The sequence below is a fragment of the Oncorhynchus gorbuscha genome, linkage group LG26 (genome assembly GCF_021184085.1).
Source record: "Oncorhynchus gorbuscha isolate QuinsamMale2020 ecotype Even-year linkage group LG26, OgorEven_v1.0, whole genome shotgun sequence".
NCBI classification, from domain to species: Eukaryota; Metazoa; Chordata; class Actinopteri; order Salmoniformes; family Salmonidae; genus Oncorhynchus; species Oncorhynchus gorbuscha.
The window spans coordinates 33,485,291-33,512,901 of NC_060198.1; the positions used below are offsets into that span (position 1 = coordinate 33,485,291).

Below are 27,611 nucleotides of genomic sequence, written 5' to 3' on the forward strand. Positions count from 1 at the left end.
AATTGCAGTTGGTATCCAAACCATTTTTGTTCTTTGCTATGCCTTCAAATTGTCAGCAGAGGGCATCATAGAAATGTAGATGTAAATGAAGGTGGGACATGAGATGTATGGGTAAGATGTAAATGAAGGTGGGACATGAGATGTATGGGTAAGATGCAAATGAAGGTGGGACATGAGATGTATGGGTAAGATGTAAATGAAGGTGGGACATGAGATGTATGGGTAAGATGTAAATGAAGGTGGGACATGAGATGTATGGGTAAGATGTAAATGAAGGTGGGACATGAGATGTATGGGTAAGATGCAAATGAAGGTGGGACATGAGATGTATGGGTAAGATGTAAATGAAGGTGGGACATGAGATGTATGGGTAAGATGTAAATGAAGGTGGGACATGAGATGTATGGGTAAGATGTAAATGAATGTGGGACATGAGATGTATGGGTAAGATGCAAATGAAGGTGGGACATGAGATGTATGGGTAAGATTCAAATGAAGGTGGGACATGAGATGTATGGGTAAGATGTAAATGAAGGTGGGACATGAGATGTATGGGTAAGATGTAAATGAAGGTGGGACATGAGATGTATGGGTAAGATGTAAATGAAGGTGGGACATGAGATGTATGGGTAAGATGTAAATGAAGGTGGGACATGAGATGTATGGGTAAGATGTAAATGAAGGTGGGACATGAGATGTATGGGTAAGATGCAAATGAAGGTGGGACATGAGATGTATGGGTAAGATGTAAATGAAGGTGGGACATGAGATGTATGGGTAAGATGTAAATGAAGGTGGGACATGAGATGTATGGGTAAGATGTAAATGAAGGTGGGACATGAGATGTATGGGTAAGATGTAAATGAAGGTGGGACATGAGATGTATGGGTAAGATGCAAATGAAGGTGGGACATGAGATGTATGGGTAAGATGTAAATGAAGGTGGGACATGAGATGTATGGGTAAGATGCAAATGAAGGTGGGACATGAGATGTATGGGTAAGATGTAAATGAAGGTGGGACATGAGATGTATGGGTAAGATGAGATGTATGTGGTAAACAAGCAATGCCCATGTCCATTCAATAGGTCATATCAGACAGTAGCCAAGCTCTGAGGTCTTGCCTTCAATAAACATTGTATCCACATAAGAAAGAACCATGGCACATTGTTAGAATTGTACATAATGACATTTAATCTAAAAAAATCAATTTGCTAAATGCCACAAAGGGTGTTGAAATACTGTATGTTCCCTATTCACTCACTTAATGAATTAGAGTAGGCCTGCCTACCTGTCATGAGGAATTGAATGCTTCTAGGGGCATTTGTGGGCTACTCCACATAATAAAAAATACAAGGGTGATTCACTCAACCAATTAAAGGAGCCTATTCTTCCCTATAGAATGGCATGCTTAGCCACTCATTGACTTTTTTTTAACCTCACTTAAATCATTAATTCAGGCTGAGAATAGTTTTTTTTTTCCAGAACTCCATGGAAAGAGGTGAAATAGATCTGAAACCGTACCCTACACATGCGTTGGTCAGCTGGACAGTGTATAAATCTATGATTCACAGCAAGTTTCCCATTTATCATCACCTAGAACCCCTCCAGGCACAATTAATTTTTGTTGTAGCAACTGGTTGCATGATGTTAATCTTGTTGAGAATATCATTTCAATGGATGCCTTTTAGATAAAGAAAATGCTGTGGTGTGGCAAGTTTGGAATATTGGTATGTTTGCAAAGTGTGTGTGTGTATGTATATATATATGTATATATGTGTATATATATGTATGGATGTATGTATATATAATTTATTTATTGCTCAAAAAAATAAAGGAAACACTCAATTAACATCCTAGATCTGAATGAATGAAATATTCTTAATAGTTTTCTTTATATAGTTGAATGTGCTGACAACAAAATCACACATTTATCAATGGAAATCAAATTTATCAACCCATGGAGGTCTGGATTTGGAGTCACACTCAAAATTAAAGTGTAAAACCACACTACAGGCTGATTTCAACTTTGATGTAATGTCCTTAAAACAAGTCAAAATGAGGCTCAGTAGTGTGTGTGTGACCTCCATGTGCCTGTATGACCTCCCTACAATACCCGGGCATGCTCCTGATTAGGTGGTGGATGGTCTCCTGAGGGATCTCCTCCCAGACCTGGACTAAAGCATCCGCCAACTCCTGGACAGTCTGTGGTGCAACGTGGTGTTGGTGGATGGAGCGAGACATGATGTCCCAGATGTGCTCAATTGGATTCAGGTCTGGGGAACTGTTGGGCCAGTCCATAGCATCAATGCCTTCCTCTTGCAGGAACTGCTGACACACTCCAGCCACATGAGGTCTAGCATTGTCTTGCATTAGGAGGAACTCCGGGCCAACCGCACCAGCATATGGTCTCACAAGGGGTCTGAGGATCTCATCTCGGTACCTAATGGCAGTCAGGCTACCTCTTGCGAGCACATGGAGGGCTGTGCGGCCCCCCCCAAAGAAATGCCACCCACACCATGACTGACCCACCGCCAAACCGGTCATGCTGGAGGATGTTTCAGGCAGCAGAACGTTCTCCACGGCGTCTCCAGACTCTGCCACGTCTGTCACGTGCTCAGTGTGAACCTGCTTTCATCTGTGAAGAGCACAGGGCGCCAGTGGCGAATTTGACAATCTTGGTTTTCTCTGGCAAATGCCAAGTGTCCTGCACAGAAGTGTGATTGACTTGGAGTTACATTGTGTTGTTTAAGTGTTACCTTTATTTTTTTGAGCAGTGTGTGTATATATATATATATATATATATATTTAAATTTTAAATACATTTACATAAGTGTTCAGATCTTTTACTCAGTACTTTTTAAAGCACCTTTGGCAGCAATTCCTGCCTTGTCTTCTTGGGTATGATGCTACAAGCTTGGCACACCTGTATTTGGGGTGTTTCTCCCATTCTTCTCTGCAGATCCTCTCAAGCTCTGTCAGGTTGGATGTGGAGTGTCGCTGCACAGCTACTTTTCAGGTCTCCAGAGATGTTCGATGTCCAACAGGATTGTTGTCCTGTTGGTGAACCTTCGGCCCAGTCTGAGTTCCTGAGCGCTCTGGAACAGGTTTTCATCAAGGATCTCTGTGCTTTGCGCTGTTCATCTTTCCTTTGATCCTGACAAGTCTCCCAGTCCCTGAAAAACATCCCCACCGCATGGTGTTGCCACCACCATGCTTCACCGTGGGGATGGTGCCAGGATTCCTCCAGAAGTGAAGCTTGGAATTCAGGCCAGAGTTCAATCTTAGTTTAATCAGACCAGAGAATCTTTAGGTGCCTTTTGGCAAACTCCAAGCGGGCCGTCATGTGCCTTTTCCTGAGGCCGCTCCACCATAAAGGCCTGCTTTTGTTGGAGTTCTGCAGAGATTGTTGCCCTTCTGGAAGTTTCTCCCATCTCCACAGAGGAACTCTGGAGCTCTGTCAGAGTGCCCATCGGGTATTTGGTTACCTCCCCTGACCAAGGCCCTAATCCTCCGATTGCTCAGCCCGATTGCTCAGTTTGGCCGTGCGGCCATCTAGGAAGAGTCTTGGTGGTTCCAAACTTCTTCTATTTAAGAATGATTGAGGCCACGGTTTGGACCTTCAATGCTGCAGACATTTCCTGGTACACTTACCCAGATCTGTGCCTCGATGCCATCCTGTCTTGGAGCTCTACAGACAATTCCTTTGACCTCATGGCTAGGTTTTTGATCTGACATGCACTGTCAACTGTGGGACATTATATAGACATATGTGCCTTTCCAAATCATGTCCAATCAATTGAATTTATCACAGGTAGATTTCAATCAAGTTGTAGAAACATCTCAGGGATGTTCAATGTAAACAGGATGCACCTGAGTTCAATTTCGAGTCTCATAGCAAAGGGTCTTAACTTATGTAAATAAAGTTTATTTTTATTTTTATACATTTGCAAAAATGTATTTTATTTTGTCATTGTGCAGTATTGTGTGTAGAATTGAAGACGTATTAAATCAATTTTAGAATAAGATTTATGTAACAATGTGGAGTGGTCCGAATACTTTTCTGAATTCACTGCATATAACTATTGAACAGTTTGATGGATGCACCATGTAACCTCTGCGCAAATGTGATTTTATACGACGCAATGACATTTAAGAAATTCACGAAAACTACATTGTGTAATATTAAAATTGGGGGATTGCAGGGCAGATGTTCCATCGTCAGTTTTTCATATTCGATAAACGAGGGGTCTTCAATTGGTAACTGGGATGTTTATTCTACTCTGGCTAATAAGGGGACGCTGGATACATTTTGGTGAAATGAAAGGGGGGGGACTAAGGAGTACTAAAAAAACTCTATTAGATGGGAACATCTGTAGGGCAGATGATTTGTGGATTTAATCTCTACGGAAAAAGCGGGAGGGGGCGTGATGAGGACACAGGAGTTAGTTTACTGATGCGGCACCAGCGCTTTTCATTGTTGATTGGATATAAATATTGTAGGTAAAGTATTGTTTTAATTGAATTACTTACGAGTTATTTGCCGTTGCTGTTATCGTTAATTGAATAGGCTTGCTGTTTTGTCGGTTTAAAAAAGTAACCTTTATTTACATTGTAACGTATTTAAAAAGGTAATTGTGTATTTCTGCAATTACCAACAATACCCACAGCTCGTATAATTTAAAACCGCTAAAGTAGGCTATGCGTAAAACATTACGTGCAACCGTCTCACTGCTGGTATTGTGTACAGTAACGGATTCTGACTGTTTTCCATCTTGTCTTTTAGAGATGTCGACTAGTTAAAGCTATTAAAAGCCTACAGCTTACAGAGCTATTAAATGTACATGTTCCTCTATCGTACCGAATACTCACTACTCACCGACAGCGTTTGATACTGTACCGAATACTCACTACTCAGCGACAGCGTTTGATACTGTACCGAATACTCACTACTCAGCGACAGCGTTTGATACTGTACCGAATACTCACTACTCAGCGACAGCGTTTCATACTGTACCGAATACTCACTACTCAGCGACAGCGTTTGATACTGTACCGAATACTCACTACTCAGCGACAGCGTTTGATACTGTACCGAATACTCACTACTCAGCGACAGCGTTTGATACTGTACCGAATACTCACTACTCAGCGACAGCGAATACTCACTACTCAGATACTGTACCGAATACTCACTACTCAGCGAATACTCACTACTCACCGACAGCGTTTGATACTGTACCGAATACTCACTACTCAGCGACAGCGTTTGATACTGTACCGAATACTCACTACTCAGCGACAGCGTTGATATACTGTACCGAATACTCACTACTCAGCGTTTGACAGCGATTTGATATTGTTTACCGAATACTCACTACTCAGCGACAGCGTTTGATACTTGATACTGTACCGAATACTCACTACTCAGCGACAGCGAATTTGAGCGTTTGATACTGTACCGAATACTCACTACTCAGCGACAGCGTTTGATACTGTACCGAATACTCACTACTCAGCGACAGCGTTTTATACTGTACCGAATACTCACTACTCACCGACAGCGTTTGATACTGTACCGAATACTCACTACTCAGCGACAGCGTTTGATACTGTACCGAATACTCACTACTCAGCGACAGCGTTTGATACTGTACCGAATACTCACTACTCAGCGACAGCGTTTCATACTGTATCTCCAAACCATACATCTAATGGTTGTGTGCCTTATTTTGCAGATATTCCTATTTGGATTCTGATACTCCACTCCAAACGTCCTCAAGCCTTGTCGTGATAAAGCACTTTAGGTGCACATTTTTGCGAGTAATATGTTATTTCCTGCTCTGCTGCTGCTGGCGCTGTCTTCGGTGTTAGGTTCAAAAGAGTGCCCTCACCACTGTCTCTGTTACGAACACTCGGATTTGGTGGACTGCCGAGCGCGCGGGTTCCTCCAAGTGCCCCATGGCCTGTCCCATGGCACCTGGCTGCTGGACCTGGGTGGCAACTCTCTGATGGAAGTGCGGAGCCGTGCCTTTGCCGGACTTTGGTCACTGCGGATCCTGGTGCTGTCTGACAGTGGAATCCAGCTGCTGCAGCCCGAGGTAACACATGCGAAACCCCATGTAATGTCATATACCCATAGAGGACCTACTGTGTATATGTTTGGTCTAGTCCAGCACTAGTAATGGACTGAGAAACACTGCAATAGCCTATGCATTAGATAACATTAGTGGCATAGTTTAGCATAAGGAATGGATGGTGGATATGAGGGTTTGATACCGATTTTACTTTTTCATGTTCATAATTTGTTGTACCCTCCTCCTCTCCCAGGCCTTCTACTCCCTCTCCTTTCTGGAGAAGCTGGACATGAGCCGTAACAAACTGCGCCGGCTGCCGTTGGACTTCTCCCAGAGTCTGTCCTCGGTCCGGGAGCTCCGTCTGGACCACAACACCCTTGAGTGGCTAGAAGTCTCCAGCCTGGAGCACCTGGAGAGCCTGGAGAAGCTGGACCTCAGCCACAACCACATCACCTTCCTGCAGCCAGGAGCCTTCCGGGGCCTGTCTCGCCTACGCCACCTCTACCTCCATGCCAACCAGCTGGGAGCTGTGCGCCATGGTTCCCTGTCCATGCTGCCCGTCCTGGAGGCTCTGCAGCTGGGCCAGAACAACATCACTCACATCGACACGGAGGCTCTGGCTCCCCTGCACAGTCTCACCCTTCTGGGCCTGGAGGGAAACCAGCTGCAGCACCTTAAGTTCAAGACCTTCCTGAGCCTCCACACGGCCGGCACCCACCTGCAGCTAGCTGGCAACCCGTGGAACTGCGACTGCGACCTGCACCGGGTCTTCAGCAAGCTGCTGAGTGTGCGCCACCTTCACGTTGACGACTACCACAACGTGACGTGCCACGAGCCTCTGCAGCTGGCGGGCGCCTCGCTGGCGTGGGTGGACAGTCAGTTGTGCATGGCAGAGACGGCCACCGTGCTGGTCATCACCGTAACGGTGCTGGTGACCGTGTTGGCAGCTGTGGTCATGGCCGAGCACACCCGCAAGAAGAACCAACATGGCGGCAAGAGCTGGGATGCTGAGTCGCAGACCCAGGAGAGGTGACTGTCATGAGGGAGGGACACTGAGTGAGTAATAAGTTCCATAGATGCATTTTCCCTCACCGATCTAGGTTCACATTTTACACCATGCTCCCTGGTCATTTTATGTTTGAAGAAGAAAAAAAAGAACAGGGCCATTTCCTATCCACAGCAAACTGACTGTGAGAGTTCGTAACACACCTCAGGCTCAGACTGCTCCTTAACATTCAGTTGAACTTGTGGCGCTCCTTCTCTCTTCTACATCGTGGTCATAACGTATGGCCCATTCTGGTTCCAAGAGTCTGAGAAACAATATTTTAGAGTATGAGCAGTTTTGTATGATATATCTAGAAGTCTGTGACTTATGGAACTTGAGGAAGGGACATCAATTATTTTTCGGTGTATCATTTAACTACCCGAAGTGTTTGACTGCCTACAATTTATCCTGTTAATTTCTTTCTTAAAAGTACAGTACAGTGTTTATTTTTCTCTTTAATGTCTATTCCATTTCTGCACGCTGTTGAGAAAACATGGGTGTCATGTTTCAAATGTAGGCCTATACTCAAAGTACAGTAGTTATTTTTTGTCTCATGAATGATGTATCTTCTAACACATGCATAGGTTCGATAGTGAATGTATTGTATACAGATGGTAATAAAGTACGATTCTCTTTTTTGACTCCACCTTGTGATGTACCGGGATGAAATCTTTGCCAGATTTGAGTATAGGGGTCTCCACTTTCCCTGTTCCATGCACTGCACTAGAGTTAAACACTCCCTTAGATGATCAACATCTGCTTGAGTCAATGTCAGATTATTCACCAATGAATCACCTCTATTCCAGCTCACACACAGATTAAAGCCGGTATCAATCGATCTTGGTCTGCCACGATGTGACAAGATGTTCTCCCCTTTTTAGATGACAATGTGCCTTTGGTAACATACGTTTTGCTTGGGGGTTTTGTCTCCAGCCTGGAGAAGCCGGACCTCGGCCACAACCACATCGTATTCCTGTGGGTTTGGTGATATTGAAATAGAGCACAGATGAAACACTTTGAAGTACTTCATTTTAGGAAGTGCACGGTTTTGCATTAGACTCCAATAAAGGACATAAAGGATTTCATATTCTGACACCGGTCTTTGCCCAGAAACAAATTGCTGCAGGGTTTAAAAGGCTTGAATCCAGGTCACAGGGAGATTGTGGCATATGGGCCTGGCCTCCAGAGTAACAGCAGCAGATTACGGCTATGATTAAAAACTAGAGGAGGAAACCGACTGCCATGGGTAGAAAACAGACAGCCACTCAGCTCAAATCCCCTGGGCAGACCTTATCAAAGAGGAGGGTAAATGTCCAGAAATTGAACCTGTATCAGTACTGATGCTGTTTCTGCTTAGGAGCCTTATAAATGGATCTGGATAAGGAGAAGCGATTCAGCAATGGCGATATGGGCCAGCCACCCATGTGACCAACGCTATTATCAGATAACAATGATATGATATAACAGTGGCATAATAACTGTCTACTACCACCAGTATTAGTGTTTTAGTTGTCAGAACCCAGTGCAGACAGATGAGATTGACCGTAGGGTGTGTTAATACAAACTAGCTCATCTTTTACTTAAACACAGGACAGAAGAAGGTATTATAAATTACATGAATACATTCCATTCGCTCATATTGCACAACAGAAACCAGATGCCATTGTCTCCGAAGAAACCTCTCTAATTTAGCCAAGAGAAAATAGTATGGGATTTTATGACATTAAAGTATTCATAATCAACCCAGAGGATTTCCTTAGCTTCATACCTTCAACACCCCAGTTCAAACTTAACCTATCCTCAACCACAACCCTAACCCTAGATTCGTGTCCACATCCCAGTTCAACCCTAACCCACAACCCTAACCCTAGATTCGTGTCCACATCCCAGTACAACCCTAACCCTAGATTCGTGTCCACATCTCAGTTCAACCCTAACCCTAGATTCATGTCCACATCCCAGTTCAACCCTAAACCACAACCCTAACCCTATATTCGTGTCCACATCCCAGTTCAACCCTAACCCACAACCCTAAACCGAATCATAACTGTAGCTTCATGTCCACATCCTGGTCCACAACCAAAATAATCTGTAAGTAACTTGAGTTACACAATACATTTTCAGATACTATAGGATGATTTGGACATAGTGTGGAAATACTAATATAGGAACCATTGACTTGCATTGGATTTGTGCCACAAATACTATAAAATTAGCATTTGAATCAGTGGCCAGTAAAACCAAAGCATGGATGGTTCTCGTACCTTGTCCATAGACTGCTTAAAGGGTAAGGAAACTAATGTTGGTGAACTACTACCTTTAAGCTTTCTAATGCGTTTTCCTATTTTGTTAAATGTATTAGTAATGTTGTCTTTGTCATTCTTGGTAATGTATCTAATGCGCTATTGAAGATTAGCCAGGAGGGCATTTCTGGTTTCCCCAATTCTGGCACACGTTGCATGAAACTATTTAAATGACATTTTGTGGAAACTGTTGACAGATAGGGGTGCCAAATCCACCATTTGAGTTGATTTTGTCGGTCCCAAATGTACTAGGTACAGCATACACAGTGGTGGAAAAAGTGCAGAATTGTCATACTCGAGTAAAAGTATAGATCACTTTTAATAGAAAGCTACTAAAGTGAAAGTCACCCAGGAAAATAGTACTTGAGTAAAAGTCTAAAAGTATTTGGTTTTAAATATACTTAATTATCAAAAGTAAATGTAATTGCTAAAATATACTTAAGTATCAAGTAGAAGTAAAAGTATATGTCATATGTCATATGCCAGCTATGTCATATGTCATATGTCATATTCCTTATCTTAAGCAAAGCAGACCGCACCATTTTCTGGTTTAAAAAATGTATGGATAGTCAGGGGCACAGCAAGTGAGTCGGCCAGACCATAGGCAGTAGGGATGACCGTGTTCTTTTCATAAGTGTTTAAGTTTCATGATTTCCCTGTCCTGCTAAGCATTCAAAATGTAATGAGTACTTTGGGTTGTCAGGGGAAATGTATGGAGTAAAAAGTACAATATCTTATTTAGAAATGTAGTGAAGTAAAAGTTGTCAAAAATATGAATAGTAAAGTACAGATACCAAAAAACGACTTAAGTAATACTTTAAAGTTTTTTGACTTAAGTACTTTACACCACTGAGCATACATAAAGGCTTCATAAGGACTACATAAATGCTTCACAAATAATCTAACTGTGTCATACTCTATAAATGGTGTATTAAGGGTGACATAGCCATTTCCTCTGTAGGGTTAATTTACAATTGTTACATAATGCACTATGTATGTTTATACACCAATTATAGAGTATGACAAATGCGTACAGATTTGTTAAGGCTTTATGTAGTGCTTATGAAGCCTTTCTAAGTTGTATTTAGTTTAGTGGGAGCATTTTGTCCTAGAGAAATATGAATTTGTCAGAGGAACTGCAAATGGACCAGACTGAATTTCTAACCAATGATATGTATTTTTTCTTTATTATCTTTTACCAGATCTATTGTGTTATATTCTACTACATTCCTTTCACATTTCCATATACTTCAAAATGTTTAATTTCAAATGGTACCAAGAATATGCATATATTTGCTTCGGGGCCTGAGCTACAGGCAGTTAGATTTGGGTAAGTCATTTTAGGCGAAAATTGAAAAAAAGGGGCTAATCCTTAAGAGGATTTATTAACATTCAGGGGATAAGCTACAGTAGATGGCTATATCCAAATATTGTTTGATTTTCTTGCCTATAAGTAAGTGATGACAGTAGTCCGACTGATAACTTTGGCAGGTCCTGGTAATGTTCAAGCTCTTTTCAAAAGCCTAATCTCTGATGCAAGTTACAATTGATCAGATTAACACTGGAGTGATAGATGAGCAGATGATGGTGTGTAAGTAGTGATACTGGTGTGCAAAAGAGAAGCAGTAAACAGTAAATAAACAGTATGGGGATGAGGTAGGTGATTGGGTGCGCTATTTACAATTGGACTGTGTACAGCTGCAGCGATCGGTTAGCTGCTCAGATAGCTGATGTTTAGCTAGCGAACTACATACCAAATGGTTATTTAACATTTATTTAACAATCCCTTGAAAACGGCACATAGTTATCAATGGTTTTAGCTGAGCTGGGGTTCTCCTTGCCCCCCAGTAGTTAACCCATGCATCAATCTAAGTAACATAATAAAACATCTGCATAAAAATCTGTCAGTTTTTAAACTACAGATATCACTGCATCTGCCTATGTCAGCCTTCCATATCTGCATTGGAAGGTGGCTGAGCTACAGCAGTGTTTGTCAGATCCTGAGACATCCTACACTCTATGGAAAGGGGAGAGACTCACAAACATGGGTGTTCTGTTTTGCTCTACCACCCACACAAGTGTTACGGGACTTGTTTGAAGGTTACACATCAAATGGAATGGTTGGAGGTAGTTTTGTGGCAACAAAAATAAGGGGTTAAATGTCTCCAAAAAAACATCTCCTAGATGTAGGACAGACACTTCAAAGCCTTGTTCCTTATGATACATTTTATGACTCTTTCTTTTGTTGCCATTTATGAACATGTTATTCTGTGTTTCTGTAGGCTATAGTAGTAGTCCAAATTCAATTTTTTTGTCAAATCATTTTTTATATATTTTTTTATACCTTAGGGGTCCTAAAATTCCAAATCAAATAGCTAAATGATCCGTGGAATGACCATCTTAAAACAATTCCATATGTTACCTTAGTACTTAGTAGGACAACTCCACACAGGCATCTGGGCTAGCTCCCAATTAACTCCCATTCCTTGAAGAGCTTTCCTTGTCCCCGAATCGCCCAGAATGCGCTTCCCACTGACGACACGGGGACTACGCAAACAATGGGCGTTAATCCGATTCCAATGGAGTTAACCCCATCTCCTCAAAAGTATATCTGGAAGAGTCGAGGAGAGGGCATACTTCTCCAAGTGGTGTATCTGTTGATTTAAGGTTACTTTGGTTTTGAAGATTATGTCTCCATCTAGTGGGGAAAAAAGAAAAACCGTAATGTCCAGAAAATCAATAGAATCAGTGTATGGTGTATTTATGTGGGGATGTTTTGTGTTAAAAATGTGAATAAACGTAGTATTTTTACTGTGGTACCAAACACCAAAGGTGTCATCCTAATAATGGAAGTAGATCAAGTGCAGGTTGGAACACTTATTAAATATGGTTTCCCCAAACATCTGGCCATTAAAGTGACAATCATTGGTTAGAGCTGTATGATCTTTGCTTGAGCAGAAGACATCGGGATTTAAGAGGTATTTTAACAGCTTTCAACCCTAATTCTGTACTGATGTTGGTGTAGAGACTATTGATATTGTGGGCCTGGAATGGGATGTGTAATATGTATAGGACTTTTATTTTGACACGCATTCGAAATAGTTCATATAAGAACAAGCACAAATTTGTTTTATCATTTGGGCAAAACAATTGAATGCAAACAAATATGTAATTCATTGTATTTAACTGCTGTAAGATATATCGATGATTAAGATATTGTCCATAATTGTTTTGCTTATTTAATCATTTACACTTTAAGACTACAGGACAGAACTTTTATTCTGAAGGATTGTTATTCTTGCTGGTTTGACATTCGTTTGCGTGAGCAGTTTGTGAGGGAATGTTATCAGCTAGCTAGCTTTAACAACGGTCAGTAAAGTATCGATTTGATTGAAGACCAATGGAAATGCGACGAACATGTCGACCATAACTTTTCTGCCGTCACCACTCGAATGCTTGCGGTCTCGGTTCCATACCACCAGCACTGCAGCAGCGTGTGCCTCTTTCGAGGTGAGTTGAACCGCTAATGTTAGCAACTAGGTTAGCTATCAGATAATCGCAATCAGACTAGGGAGCTGGTTAGCGATTAGTCAATTTAGAAACAGTGTACCCACATCTGGCTACGCGGGGCTAAAATCTGGTTTATGACTGCTGCACTTGCACGAGCCATGAGTCTATGTAGCTAGCATCTAGCGAGCGCATTACGTAATAGTTACAGCACAATTACCACAATGGTTAAATAGCTAACTTTAGGGAACTAAGGTAAACTCGTACATCGCCTCGGTCCGAACAATGTGCCTTATTTTAGCGCCCCAAAACGTAATACTTCCAGTTCAACTGTAATGTCAATACCATTGTAAAGCACAATTTCTCCCCTTTCCAACAGAATCAATTACATGACCTGAACGCTGCCCGTTTCTGCATAATTTAAGAAGACAAGTCGGTCTTTTTTTAAATGGTGGGGAAGCGTAACTAATGCGTGATAGTGAGAAGGAGAATGTTGTGTGGGAAAATAGCTTTTTTTTCTCACTCGATCTGTCCAACTTATCACCTTATCGCCTCTAAAATGTAAATAAAACACTATAAAGAGTTCATATAATGTGTCATTACATACCTATTTGAAGGTTTGTGTCGAATTTGAATCAGGTTTTTAAGGCGGTGCTAAAGTGATCTTAGAAGTAAACGGCAGGTTTGAGAATGATGATCGCATGCAATGATGACGAGGTATCCCCCTTACCCGTCACTGTCCATTTCTTGTTTTTAAAGGATGAGAGAAGTGCTACACCTGGTGGAGAGAGATTGTAAGACAGAAATAGTTGCATTATGCGTGCTGTACGTTACGACATGACACGTCTAGGTGTAACGGAGGGTCCGTTTTTGTCAACTTTTCTCCAATACTATAGAGCCATTACCATGTCGATCAACGCTTGAATAAAAACCTAGTTCACACCCCGATTTTGAACTCAACACAGTCCCATTCGTTTTCTTTGTAGCCTCGTTTGAATGATGAGGTTGCGCACATTTGTACGGGATGGGGTGAGTTTACGTTAGCCGTCAAACTGCACACTATCTATCTAGTTGTCAATCACAATGGTAGCCTAAACACTCACCGCTGCTAACGTGACTTGCTAGGTAAGACACTTTGACATCTGGCCTTATCGTTTTTCAAGATTTGCATAGCTATATGACCAGCACGGTCAAATGATCACAGTGGTTATAGAGGATGCAACAAGTAAAGGGGAGTTGGTTTTTCATAGTTGAGCATTGAGGTCGAAACCGCAGGTGCACTAGAGGTAGATGTGTAGCGAGCAAAGTATAAATATTTCAACTCTATGGCAAGCGTGAATGTCTGATTTGAACTTGTATGTGGCCGCGCAGCTCCTTCTAGCTAATCACATATTCTGCGTGGTGTTGAGTAGTGATGGGCATTGAGATCGGTTCATGTAAAAGAGCCGGCTCATTTGGCCCCCAAATGGCTCTTCGTTCAAAATACTTAAATTGACCTAGAACCATGAAAAAATAAAAGTGAATCGTCAATGTAAAGCCAAAAGGGTAGGCTACCATAATGTGAAATGCACGTCCAATACATTTTTACCTAAATTATTAGATGGCCTGCAAAACGTTTATTTTTTTACGCACTGAAGATCAGAGTCGACCAGTTTGATGCACTGTTTACACTGTTTACCAGTATTATTACTGTTGTCGCCCCAGCCCCTTCGTTGGGAGGACGGAGGCGAGCGTCCAACGTTATTGTGCATTAACGCCAACTACTGTACTGGAGCGCTGCCACCTCCTGCAGATGCAGGAATGCCCATATGCAGGAATTGCAGAATGAAATTTCACCCTTCTCAACTGAACTGGGTTAGTTAAGTAATAAGGCACGGGGGGGTGTGGTATATGGCCAATATACCACAGCTAAGGGCTGTTCTTATGCACAACACATTGCAGAGTGCCTGGATACAGCCCGTAGCCGTGGTATATTGGCCATGTACCACAAACCCCTGAGGTGCCTTATTGCTATTATAAACTGGTTACCAATGTAATTAGAGAAGTAAAAATACATGTTTTGTCATACCCGTGGTATACGGTCTGATATACCACGGCTGTCATCCAGTCAGCATTCAGGGCTTGAACCAGCCAGTTTATAAATTAGCATTAATACTGCCTGTAAAAAGTGGAGCGGGCTAGTGTTGTGGATTCGCATCCTGCCTCTTATCTTTCTCAAGGCTTAGATTTGTATCGATTTGGCTAAAAATATAAACATATCCTTGCATCATATCTCTAGATTTTATTTGCCTGCCATGACATAAGTGCTTAATATTTATTTGGCACACAGAACCCTATTCAGGCTGATCCTCTGCACTTGGCCTACTTTTTCTATTGTCAGTGCCTATGAACAGGTGGATTATCTAAATGCTGTATTATACTTACGTGGGGTGGGTCTACCTAGCATCTGATCTCTATCAAGCTTGAGCTTTGTGTAAATGGGAGACCTGGAAACAGTTGGCCTGCTCCTTGGACATGAACTAGGATCTAAAATAAATCTTATCTAAGGTTTAGAGATTAAGATACTTATGTAATCTGTTTACATGTTGCAACAAATGTAATCTGTTTACATGTTGCAACAAATGTATCTTTCTCTCTTTTACCCTCACTACCCCTCCCTTCTCCTTTCACTTTTTCACAATGAGAGCAGCCCCACTGAAATGGAAACACCCAGGACCTTGTTAAACAGGAAATAGACCAGGTATGCTATGCACAAACACCTCTCGTAATCTCACGATTGCACACTCCTATTGGTTGAAGTGTTATGCTCTGTTACTGCTGTCATCATCATGTTGCTGTCCTTGTGCTGTGAATCCCTTTTCTTCAACCATGAAGGTCTTGTTATTTTGTTTTCCTCTAGTTTTTCATCTTTCATCTCCACTTTCTTTGAATCATGGCTTTAGTTCATTTAGCTCATCCATGTTCAGTTCATATCTCACTTCAAAGTAAACAAGATTATAGGTAGTTGAAATACAATCTGAATCTTGGCATAGAAGTGTCAATCTCTTTGAATCCTAATTTTCATTACTGGGGCTGAAACTTGTAACAGTTTTGATATATTGTACTGTACACCTTGTACTGTGTTTGCACCATAATAACATTAATGCCAATAATAAGAACCCACTTTCTGAATTAGTAACTGTTCCACACACACTTATGTACAACTTGGTACGTATGTACTGGGCTAGTTTTGGTTTGCTAATGCCATGTCAATGATCAGTGTGTTGGTTGTAGATATGATTGACAGTTCTGTCAGTTTGAACTGGACCATCAGGCAGGGATTACACACGTGGAATTAAGATGTCGGGCAGACTCCGTGGCATTGTGACCCAGTGACATCATCAGAGACAGCAAGTCCTCCGGCTACTCCCAACAGGGGCCTAGGAGGAAGGGCTTTAGACTGCCATGCTGTCTACATGCTGCCCCAATGGTCCCATGCATCACAACAAATGGTGAACCCTTAAACCTGATTTGAATTATTTCTCGACTGTGAAGGAAAATAAGTGTGGACCACGTGGTGGTGACGCAGGACCTTTTCTGTCTGAACATGAGGGATGCAAAGAGGCCGGGCTCTGATGTCATTGCTTTGGCAGGGGAAATGATTAAGGCATTGAATCTCAGACCGTGCACTTCAAATTCAGTCCAGCTTGCTCTAGGTGCCGACTGTAATGAATCGTTGAAAAATCTGCCCATGGTGAGGAATTGGGATAGGAGGATTCACAGTTAGGCAGTGTTGTGTAAAGTAGGGGACATGGAGGCTTTGGGTGGTGTTAGGCTAGTCTTTTTGTGCCAGTCCGATTCGCACACCTTTTAACATCAGTTTTTTTTCTCACACCAAAAATCTGACCCTACACTTCCTCACAGAATATGAAGCTTGTTTGAAATAGAAAGTGAGAGCCTGGGTGTTGTCGTGTCTTTGGCTATGCCGGATTAAGTGATATGCCATGCTATTCTATAAAATAATTTATCCGTAATTAATATTACCTGATTGAGCTAATCATGTAAATGTAATTAACTAGAGAGTCGGGGCACCACGAAATAATATTTGTAGAGCTGTTATCTTCCGAATAAACACTTAAAGACCTAGTAATATTTTACATCAAAAGCAGTCAATATTAATCGTCACCTTAATTCAGTCTCATCTGAAAGTTGTAAATTCTTGGTTATCCTCACAAACCCTGGCTAACAAGTTGAATCAGCAATACAAAATTGGGTTTAATTATTTATTTACTAAATACCTAACTAATCACACAGAATTAATCATAACTTGATTACAAATGACGTCATAAAGGAAAATGACAAATCGTGTCATAAAGGAAAACGTCCCTTGCGGGCGGAACAGTTACACAAAAGAAAAGGGGCTGGGTTTGAGTGAAAGAGCGGGAAGACTGAGGGACACAGGGAGAAGCTGTGCTATCGTAAATACAGTATCTTATGCATTCTAAATTACCGCCCATTTGGAAAAGGAAAATGCAATAAATATTTACTCTGAACTGCGCTTCGGTAGGTTGGTGGTAGATGGAAGGCCGTGTTGCCCAACCGAGTCCTTTGTCCTTTGAAGAATTTCTCTGCTGGTTAATTGGGTACGTTGTAGTAACGTCGTTGTGTGGTAGACGGGATACTCTGTCGGTTCCTTCCTAACCTGCGTTTGCAGCTGCTGTTGCTAACTCAACGGCTAGGAGGTATCACTTCTGTAATGAATAAGAGTTTAAAGTTCATACCATTCGCAACCAAAGCTCACGCTGATGTTGGTTTCGTTCTGTAGTTATTATCTGAACCATTCTGACATCGGACCGTCATCCTCACATCCTCGGAACAGGAGGTTATATTGTCGTCAAGGCTTTATATAGGAAGGGAGAAAAGTGGTGTGTTTCATAGTTTACAACCTTTGTCTCCTCACGTGGGCGGGCCACTGAGTCGGGCCTAATTCACTCATGAAAACCCAATTCTCACATTTTAGAAGCTAAAATCACATTTCATCCAATCACGAATAATTTCATATTCAAACATTTAAATTGATCAACAATTCCATGTGAATCCGATAACTCTGATGTGTAGACTTTACACTGTAGAGTTGGTCATCTTATCATTGATGAGAATGTCTCAGATGACAACTGAGACATACCACTGCATATGCTCAATTGGTCAGATTTACCAGTGTATATAGTTAATTTCCCCTTCTGATGTTCCCAGAATCTCTATGTTAACCAAGGGGTTTGCAAATGTAACATCAGTAGGGTAGAGAGAGAGGAAAAGGGGGGGAAGAGGTATCATAAACCTACCCCCAGGCCAACGTCGCGATAGTGTTTTTGTATTTCATAGGTAGTCAGGTAGATGCCCTTGTGGAGTTGGTTTCGGTCTCCTGACATGATGGCCTTTATCTCCAAAAGTTGTATTGGTAATAAAGGTCTTGAAAGATAAGCTCTGTCTTTTGCAGTTGCTTTACAACTCAAGAAACAATCTAAAGATCTTAATGCTAGAATAAACATTAGGCTACTGAGTATTAACCTGGCAGGGGATATACTACTGTAGGTCTATACCATTTAAGACCAAAGCCAGAATCCCAGGTATTAAAAAGTGTTCAGATGGCGAGAGTTCTGATAACAGGAGAGCATTACAGTGTAAGCTCAATGCTCTGGGTCTTGAGATCAGTGTCTATCAAATGAAGGGATTTACCTGGGTTCCAGGTGAAAGACTCCAAAGTTGGGTAAATATTGGGAGAAATTATATGAACATGATACAGAAGCACAATAACACATAGCTAGACTAATATCTTGAAATGATGAAATAAGTCACATGTGGTCCTGTTGAGGGATGCTGTAACTCATTGTACAACACGGTGATACATTCTGTTAGTGCTCAGCACATGCTACAGGTGTGGCATGCTGTCATTCTCAGGGAAAGTAAAAAAACTCTCCAACTGCACATGATCAAGATCATTTATAATAATTAAAACGGGTCTCTGAAAGTACAGGATTAAAGTGTGTCTATAGGATCTCTGGGTATGTTGTTTTGAATAAATCTGGGTTTGTTTAAACATTTCTGTCAGCTGTTTTGTCTCAGGACTTCCTCTCTGGTATGACTGACTGTTTCCCAACTGGTTGTCAAGTCAACATGGTTTACCTGGACAACAGTCCAGTGTCTTATCATTCTTATGGCTCTTCTAGCTATCGTTCTGTTGTCTTCTGTTATCGGGTATCATTGTATCTATCACAAGTTCACAACAACCCTTCAGGTTACCATGTCACTTTCACTAGAGCTTTCTGGACAGTCCCTGCGGCATCTTTTGGCTTAGTTAAATATTAGCGAAACTATTTCCATTTAATTATGTACTGGCTTGATGGTTTTGGTAGAACTGAATTATCATAAGTGTATTTGATGAAAGCACTCTTGTTTAATTTGAACCAAAAGTGTGACAGTTTGTTAAAGATGGGTAACTCATTTTCTGCTCACTACTAATAAGCAGCACCCTTTCAGTGCACAGCCTAGGCCTACATCTATCTACGGCAAGAGGTGGATGAGGGCAGCGGAACAGGTTTGACGAAAGGGGATGGGTTGCCATGGAAAATTACATAGTATATTATGAACCTGTTTTAAAAAGAGCCCGGTTTGAATATAACCTGTTTTCTTGAAGGATTGAAAAGTCTTGGGGAAGGTCACCAGTCAAGACCAGTGGAGTTCAAAGGTTGTGTGAACCCAGGCTTCCCATGCAATGCTTCCCTCTCCTTCAGCTTGAAAAGTGTGGAGTGGTGGCGTTCGCTTGTCCTGACAGCATAATATGTTTTTGTATGTGTTCCAACAGTTGTAGCTAGATTGTAAGGGTGGAAGCCTCTGGAACATTGCTCGAGTGGCAGGAAGCTATTGTTGTGATTTTGGTTCACAGAGGGCAGCTGTGTTAATCCGCCCATCGGGCTCAGGTTACTGCCATGTTGATTTAAAGGTCCCGCACAGTCATCCTATTTCCCAAGTAAAAATAGCCTTTTTATGACTAAAACATGCTCAGAATTTAATACATTTTCCCTTCTCTCATCTATAACGATCAGTAAGCCCGAAAGAACTGGCTGAGTGGGCGGGGAGTTTACTTTCATGTGTTCTCATTGACTGACAGCTCTTTCAAACATCCTTGTGTACATTGCCAGGTAACAAGGTAAACAATGGGCCACAAGTTATTGATGACCAGGTAAACAATGGACCACATGTTTTGTAACTAATTACAGATTACAGTTCACTGATATGCTTCTTCACCAGAATTAGTCAAGCCTGAGTCACCTTAGACATAAGGGGAATGTACATGAAAACAGCATACAATAAGTATACTGTACAATTTATTGGTGCCCTTGCATTAGCATTATAAAGGATATGAATTGTATGTATTGATCAGATTTGATTATTTGCAATAGGCCAGTATAGCTGAAATATTGATCAACATGAACACTCATGAGAAATAAATGGTTAGAAGTCATTTGACCGGGCTGACGGGTTTGGCCGTGCACTTTGTAGTGAAACTTTTCAATGTTTGTATTTGGAATTTTTGTGTGCCTGAAATGCTCTATATTTGAAATGAATAACTATGACTTACAGTATGTTGGGTGTGGCTTCACAGCACATCCCCCTTCCTACGGCACATCCCCCTTCCTACGGCACATCCCTCTTCCTACGGCACATCCCCTTCCTACGGCACATCCCCCTTCTTACGGCACATCCCCCTTCCTACGGCACATCCCCCTTCCTAGTATCACAGCATTCCTGCTGCGGTGGTTGCCTGGGAACAGTGCAGACAGAGTAGATGTTGGAGTTTCTCCAGTGTCTTATTACAGCTCCGTGAGTGGAAAGATAAAAAGGAGATGGAAAATAATACCCCCCCCCTTAATCATCACGATTGCCCCTCAACCTCTGTTACGTACATTATTGTCAGAGCTTGTAAGATCCACTGTCCATGATGGTACAGCAGCCGTCTTCAGGATTAGTTTCCTGGCAAGACCCATCCAATGTTCTCCCCAATTGATAAAGCACCTTGATTGTAATTTTCGGTGCAGCCTGTCCCCCTGAAATGAAAAGCAACCACTGCTGTCAGCTGTCTTCATTCTTCTGAGAATAGTGTAACGGTAAATTAACACTGGCATCCAGCCACAACACAGTGTGCTTTTTCCAGCATGCTGGTAAGTAGCTTGCTTGCTAAAAGTCACAGTTGACAAGGATTATGTATCATTCTGCTTCAGCTATGTTACAGTTTGTAAACAAAGCCGTATGATGCGCTCATGTGATGACTGTTCCGGTTCTACATATTTAAATGAGTTAGGATTATAAGACTACCATAGGTGTTTGACATTTCCAGCTTTACGTGACGTTGTATAAAGCTGGTAGTAAATCCTGCCTCCTGGATCCACGTGTTTGACATGAGGGGGGGTAACTCTATGTTCAACTTTGTCAACGTACCAGCTCGTCATTTTTCATCATTGGATCAACCTACTATTAACTGCTTTCATCCAAATATCATCACATTTTCACTGTTCGCAACCGTTTAAATTGCATTCAAACAGCCATTGATAAAATGCAGTTGTGACCTTAGCTTATGCCTGCCCATTACCATAACCCCACCGTCACCATGTTCACAATGTTGACATCAGCAAACCGCTCACACACACGCCATGCAGCCCGGTATAGTTGAAACCGGGATTCATCTGTGAAGAGCATACTTCTCCAGCGTGCCAGTGGATATCGAAGGTGAGCATTTCCCCATTGAAGTGGGTTTACGACACCAAACTGCAGTCAGATTAAGACCCTGGTGAGGACGACGAGCATGCAGATGAGCTTCCATGAGACAGTTTGTGCCGAAATTCTTCGGTTGTGTAAATCCACAGTTTCATCAGCTGTCCGGGTGGCTGGTCTCAGACAATCCCGCAGGAGAAGAAGCTGGATGTGGAGGTCCTGGACTGACGTGGTTACACTTGATCTGCGGTTGTGAGGCCTGTTGGATGTACTGCCAAATTCTCTAAAACCACGTTGGAGGTGGCTTTTTGTAGAGAAATGAACATTAAATTCTCTGGCAACAGCTCTGGTTGACATTCCTGCAGTCAGCATGCCAATTGCATGCTCCCTCAACTTGAGTCATCTGTGGCATTGTGTTGTGACAGCTGCACATTTTTGTGGCCTTTTATTATCCCCAGCACAAGGTGCACCTGTGTAATGATTATGCTGTTTAATCAACTTCTTGATATGCCACACCTGTCAGGTGGATGTATTATCTTGGCAAAGGAGAAATGCTCACGAACAGGGATTTGAGAGGAATAAACCTTTTGTACATATGAAACATTTCTGGGATCTTTTATTTCAGCTCATGAAACATGGGACCAACACTTTACATGTTGCGTTTTATATTTTTGTGTATATATAAAACACAGGGATATCACCTTTTTGACTGCACTAGGCCTTTAACCATGGGGTGAGGCACTAAACAAGAAGACAATGGATGGCAGTGTAACACTATGCAAAGCGTTATATTACAGTAGATTGCACAGCAGCAAAATTAACTGCTGCACCAAATTCTGTTAAACATGGCTATTTAGATATGCTGCTGTTTTACCTGCTGAGAACTGCAAATAAGTTTAACAATGAATGCATTATGAGTAAAGCTCACCACATGACTAATGCAAAAATGGCATGTGGATACAGACTGCATTCCATCAAGTCACATGGCTATTTAGTGTAGGAGACCGTATCGGTACACACTGCTAAGTGACAGATTAGCTGGAGGTTTGCAAGAGCACCTTTGTGGCCCATCAGTAGCAAGTTGAGCGCTCATTCCAAGGCTATGTCTGTTTTTAGGCTGCTCCTCTGAATCCGTTAGCGTGTGATTTTGTACATTTCTCTGCATTGGGTGGTGTTTATGTAAGGCGTTGCCATGGCAAGGAGCTGGTCCTCCGCAGTATTGGCTGGGCCCAGTGTTTCATCTGCGGTCTTGCCTGTTATGGTGGGTTGCCATGGGGATGGGCTGGTCGTTCTGCAGCTAGACCCATTAACCTATTGGATTAGGGCTCATACACTCTGTCAGGCTAGTGAATTGGAGGGGAGCCCTGGGAATGTGTCAGGCAGGTGATGTAAGGCAGGAAGCAGTTGGGGATACAAGTAAAGGAGGGATGTTCTAGCCAGTTTAGTAAGATGGCGAGAGACTTCTAGGCATTTTTGATGAATGTGTTATTTTGTTTCTCTCTCAGGTCTGTCCATCAGCCACCCTCTGTCCCCCCTGCGATCATGGAGGCCCAAGCAGGGGAGGAGCCAGGCCCAAGTGGTTCGGCTCCTGCATCGTCTGACTCCGCCCCCAGCCCACATAGCGAGGCAGTGACCAATGAGCTGCAAGAGCTGTCGCTGCAGCCCGCCCCCAACCTGCTGCCCCTGAGAGACAGGAAAAACGGTGAGTGCCCGTTCTGATTCCAGGCAACTGCTATGAAGCCCACTGATGAGATTAAAACCCAGGTGGACTGATGCTATATGGCGCGAAGACTTTCATCAGAAAGCTACTGTTATGAACTGTAATAAATGAAAACCAAGACTGCAGCTATGAAGTATGGACAGGTTACTCGGTCTGAGGCTCTGTGTTGTGTAAACACTTGTATAATGTAGGTAGAACTGTAGAACTGTTACAGTTTGCTCTCATAAATCCTCTCACTTGGCACAGTATCCACAGTGGTCTCTGGTCAAGGAGGGAGAGTTGTATGGCAAATTTGTTAGAATTCTAGCTGAAAGAGCTCAATGAGGGGGATGAGAGTTGTATCTTACCCATGTGCACTCTGGGTCAAAGGGTACCTGGAATGCAGTTTGAAAAAGTGCACTTGATGAAGAGGAGTAGAAGCTGGTGTGCAGGAATAAAACCCAGCTGAACTTGAGCTTCTCTCATTAAGTCATGAGGAGGAAGAGCTTGTGTATGAAATTATTTTTACAGACATGAGGAAAATAGGAACGTGTGTGTGTGTGTGTGTGTGTGTGTGTGTGTGTGTGTGTGTGTGTGTGTGTGTGTGTGTGTGGGCAATAAAGTTTAAACGTGGGGGCTACTCTCTCCTCTTCAAATCAAAGTTTATTTGTCACATGCGCAGAATACAACAGGTAGACCTGACAGTGAAGTGCTTACTTACAGGCCCTCTGGGATTTGAACTTGCAACCTTTCGGTTACTAGTCCAATACTCTAACCACTAGGCTACCCTGAAGTGGGCAATTTCCTTTTTATTTTTTGGCATCAGACCTGTCTAATTCTCACTTGAAACACAGTTTGTGTGTTTAATAGGCTAAAAACATTCTGTTAACTTCTTGCAATTTGTCATCTGATATTTCAGATTTAGATATTATTATTTATCACAAAGTACTTTGGATGTACTTAACCTCTTGTTCAAAGTAACTTTAGTTCAGTAAACTATATTTTTCTTAGGGGTAGCTTTAATGTAGCTTATCTTCTTCCAGTGTGAAGTAATTGGTAGCTTGGTAAACTATATTTTCAGAGTAGCTTCCCCAACACTGCACATGCTAAGTTATTTTAGGATTTTAGAGGTTACATACTTGTCCCAATATTTCACTGAAGTGCAGGCAGCTCAACATGACTGTTTATTGACAAAGTTGGCCCGGGTCCAACCACCTTGCAAAGGAAGAGGCCTGAGACATCAAGTGTGTAGTGGTTGTCGAGGTACTGCACTCACACCCAGACCGCAGTTGTAATTCAAAACACCGCAGGGCTCGACACTGCTGCCATGACACTGTGCTCTACTCCACTCTGATCTCCATCTTGCTCTGTGACTGAATGTTCACCAATGGATCGCATGCTAATCGGGGTGTATGGGTGTCAGTGTACGTTTGCCGATAAGCAAGCACACATAGGCTCCATTATGAGTGAGCATGCTCTGCACGTTTAGTCTGCTGTTCTGACAGGTGAGGGGAGGAGTGTGAAGTGTCTGTAGGGAGTCAGGTGTGATGTGGTGCCTGGGTCATGTTTAATAGGTCACGGCACACCACAGATAAACCTCTCCTCATGGGAGGCAGACATCTGTGCTCTTAATGAACTAGTTCAGCTAGTTCCTCCACGTTTAAAAATGGTTTGTTTCCTCCTGACACTGTTCCACACAGAGCACAGAGTTGATTCTCAGACACTGGACGTCTGTTGATTTTTTTATTTATTGAATAACCGAAACCTACAATATATTTGCAGTGAAGCCGCTCAACAACTACATCATACCAGTCATCCAACAGACTCACATTCAGAGCGACACACAGAAGTATCCAGGGTCAATGCCCTGCTCACAGGCACGTTGATAGATCTCCCATTAGGCCCAAAAAAAAACGTGAACCCGAACCCTCCAAGTCGTCTGTTTCCTTGGAAACAAATGTCTTCCTGGCGTTTATCTGAAACACTCATGCTCGAGGAGCCTTATGTATCAGAGAATAATTAAGCGATGGATTGATGTGTGTTTTTCTATAATTGTGGGTGTTGGCATGTGGATTTTTGGATAATTGCAGCCGACAGTTGTGTTCTCGACGTAGATGTATCCTCAATTCCTTATCTGTACATATTTTGATATGTTGACACATATCAAGGCTGTCAAACGAGAGAAGGAGGAACAGAGATTAATTGAAGGGGATGACTGGAAGGGAGGAAACAGATAATGAACGAGGGGCAGCAAAGAGAGATGAGATCAAGAGGCATTTAAAGTCCACTGCTATGAGTCTAAATGTGTTTAACTGTGAAACATTAGTGGAAAACCTTGACACCTGAACCATATAGCTGACCTCATGTACCGTGAATGTGATTGACCAGGAATAAGGGACGTGACACACGTGACAGTAAGGATGACTGCACGAAGAGTTCGTAAGAGTTTAATCACCCTGAAGTCCTATGTCCCCTACTTGCTCTTCCATCTCTGGCCCTGAACACATGCTGCCAGATGTACACAGCAGCTGGATTGAACATTGTGGACCACTAAAACTATCAGTGTTGTTTGGGATGATACACGCTGCCATCTTGTGGCTGACAGAAACACTTTAACTGGCCATACAGCATTAGAGGAAGGACAGGGAACTGAAGTACTGTGGCACATTAAATGGACATTTGCATGTATGCAACATGTCCTATGTCTCAGGAGATGAGGTTCATTTTCAAAGCTTGGAAGTTCTCTTAATGTAATCGAAATGTCTTTTTCAGTTTTAACTTGGGTTTTTATGTGTTCAAATGCACTGAGGATATTGAACAGGTTCTAGATCTTTAACACAAGATATGTGTGGAGTCAGGTTGTGTGTGTGCAGGGATATCTGTGAGTAACCCGAGCCGCCGTCTGCACCAGTGAAGGGTAGCTGGAAATAGCCCCCATAGCCAGCTGGCCTACTATTTAAAACAGTCAGCCCGAGGGGAAGGCTTGGTGGGGGGGTGCTCACATTCTGGAGCCCAGGCCCAGAGAGAAGGATTTAATTTGAGACTTGTTTACCCCACACCCTTCCTCCTGAGTAAGACCTCGATGAAGAGGTGTGAAGGCAGCAGCAGTAACTGTTTGCATGTGGACTCCATCTTGTTTCAAGCACAGAAGGCCCCACCAGATACTGAGACGCCAGGGCCCAGTTTCCCAAAAGCATATTAAGTTCATGGTTAGAACCTTCGTAGTAGCATGGTTAGATTTCCAAGCTGTTTCCCAAAAGCCGTGTTACTAAAGTTGCACCTCTTTATTTACCGACGGCCTCATACATCTTAACAGCTAAGTGTGTCGTTAGATGCATTCGTTGCCCTTCGGCTTCACTTTATACACAGATCTCCGCTAAACATAGAAACCAGATGTTTATCTGTCTCTGCGACCGCAGATAACATCGGAACAAAGCTGACTACAAATACAAAGTTGCCAGTGTTTTTGTAATTGTTACAAACAAGTGAAGGATAAAACGATGCTTCAAATGAACACTGAGATGCATAATCTCTATAGGCTCTAGGGCTATGTATTGAAATCGTATCGAGTTCTATTTACAGTAGCTAATTGTAGGCTACTTTTTGTCATTTTTGACTCAGCATATTTTGATGTGTAACAATGTGCGCAATTATATGCCCAAACTGATTTAGTGCATTGTTATCGGGTTAGCATTAGAATAAGCCGCCTCATTATTTGCAGCCATAAAGTGGTAATAAATCTCTCTAGGAGCTGACCCATCGTCAGTATTGTGAAGTAATTAGAATGTTATGGTAAGATTTGAATGGAGAAAGCTGATCTGAGAGCAGCGCTGCCGTTCTTTCAATCCTATCAGTATTGCCACATGCTCCAACGACACACTTAGCGAATGTTCTCTCTCTGTGGTGTTTTGGGAAAATCATGTTAGATCTTCTGCCGTTGTAGAGATTCATCGTTAAAAACACTCATTAGTCTAATTTCCATCGCTATCGGGAAACCGGATCCAGGCCGGTATCAGATACCCTAGTGGTTTCCTCTTGGTCTTGGAATAGGAGGTACCCTGATTACACGCAGTGAATGATGACAATTATCAGTGTCTGTTACCTCTGGCTCTGAAGATCATAATTTCTCCTCAGCGATGTCCTAGCACTTCCATTTAAAGACCCCCCCCCCCCCCCTCAAGACTGCTTCTAGGAAATGTGATTATTTTACCTCCCTGTCTGAGGGTGCTTGGT

General features: G+C 42.4%; 2 protein-coding genes across 6 annotated transcripts in view; both read left to right on the plus strand.

Annotated features, from left to right (window-relative positions):
• The first annotated feature begins 4,254 nt into the window (after positions 1 to 4,254).
• Positions 4,255 to 7,767, plus strand: si:ch211-237i5.4 (slit homolog 2 protein). Of its 2 annotated transcripts, none has more exons than XM_046331562.1 (3): positions 4,255 to 4,502; positions 5,738 to 6,100; positions 6,330 to 7,767. In XM_046331562.1, the coding sequence occupies exons 2-3, from the start codon at positions 5,828 to 5,830 to the stop codon at positions 7,107 to 7,109; spliced, it is 1,053 nt and encodes a 350-aa protein (XP_046187518.1). In that variant the 5' UTR covers positions 4,255 to 4,502; positions 5,738 to 5,827; the 3' UTR covers positions 7,110 to 7,767. The 2 variants fall into 2 exon arrangements, with proteins under 2 accessions (XP_046187518.1, XP_046187519.1); XM_046331563.1 differs by having other exon boundaries at positions 4,255 to 4,498.
• Positions 7,768 to 12,736: 4,969 nt separating this feature from the next.
• The window catches only part of LOC124015401 (myocardin-related transcription factor A-like), a 62,671-nt gene continuing 47,796 nt past the window's right edge, over positions 12,737 to 27,611 (plus strand). For 2 of the 4 annotated variants that reach the window (XM_046330563.1, XM_046330568.1), the window contains exons 1-3: positions 12,737 to 12,934; positions 15,621 to 15,671; positions 23,185 to 23,381. In XM_046330563.1, the coding sequence (XP_046186519.1) occupies positions 23,222 to 23,381 (160 nt within the window). In that variant the 5' untranslated portion in view covers positions 12,737 to 12,934; positions 15,621 to 15,671; positions 23,185 to 23,221. Of the gene's footprint in view, positions 12,935 to 14,635; positions 14,786 to 15,620; positions 15,672 to 23,184; positions 23,382 to 27,611 lie in introns of all 4 variants that reach the window. The other 2 variants (XM_046330564.1, XM_046330566.1) reach the window with 2 other exon arrangements.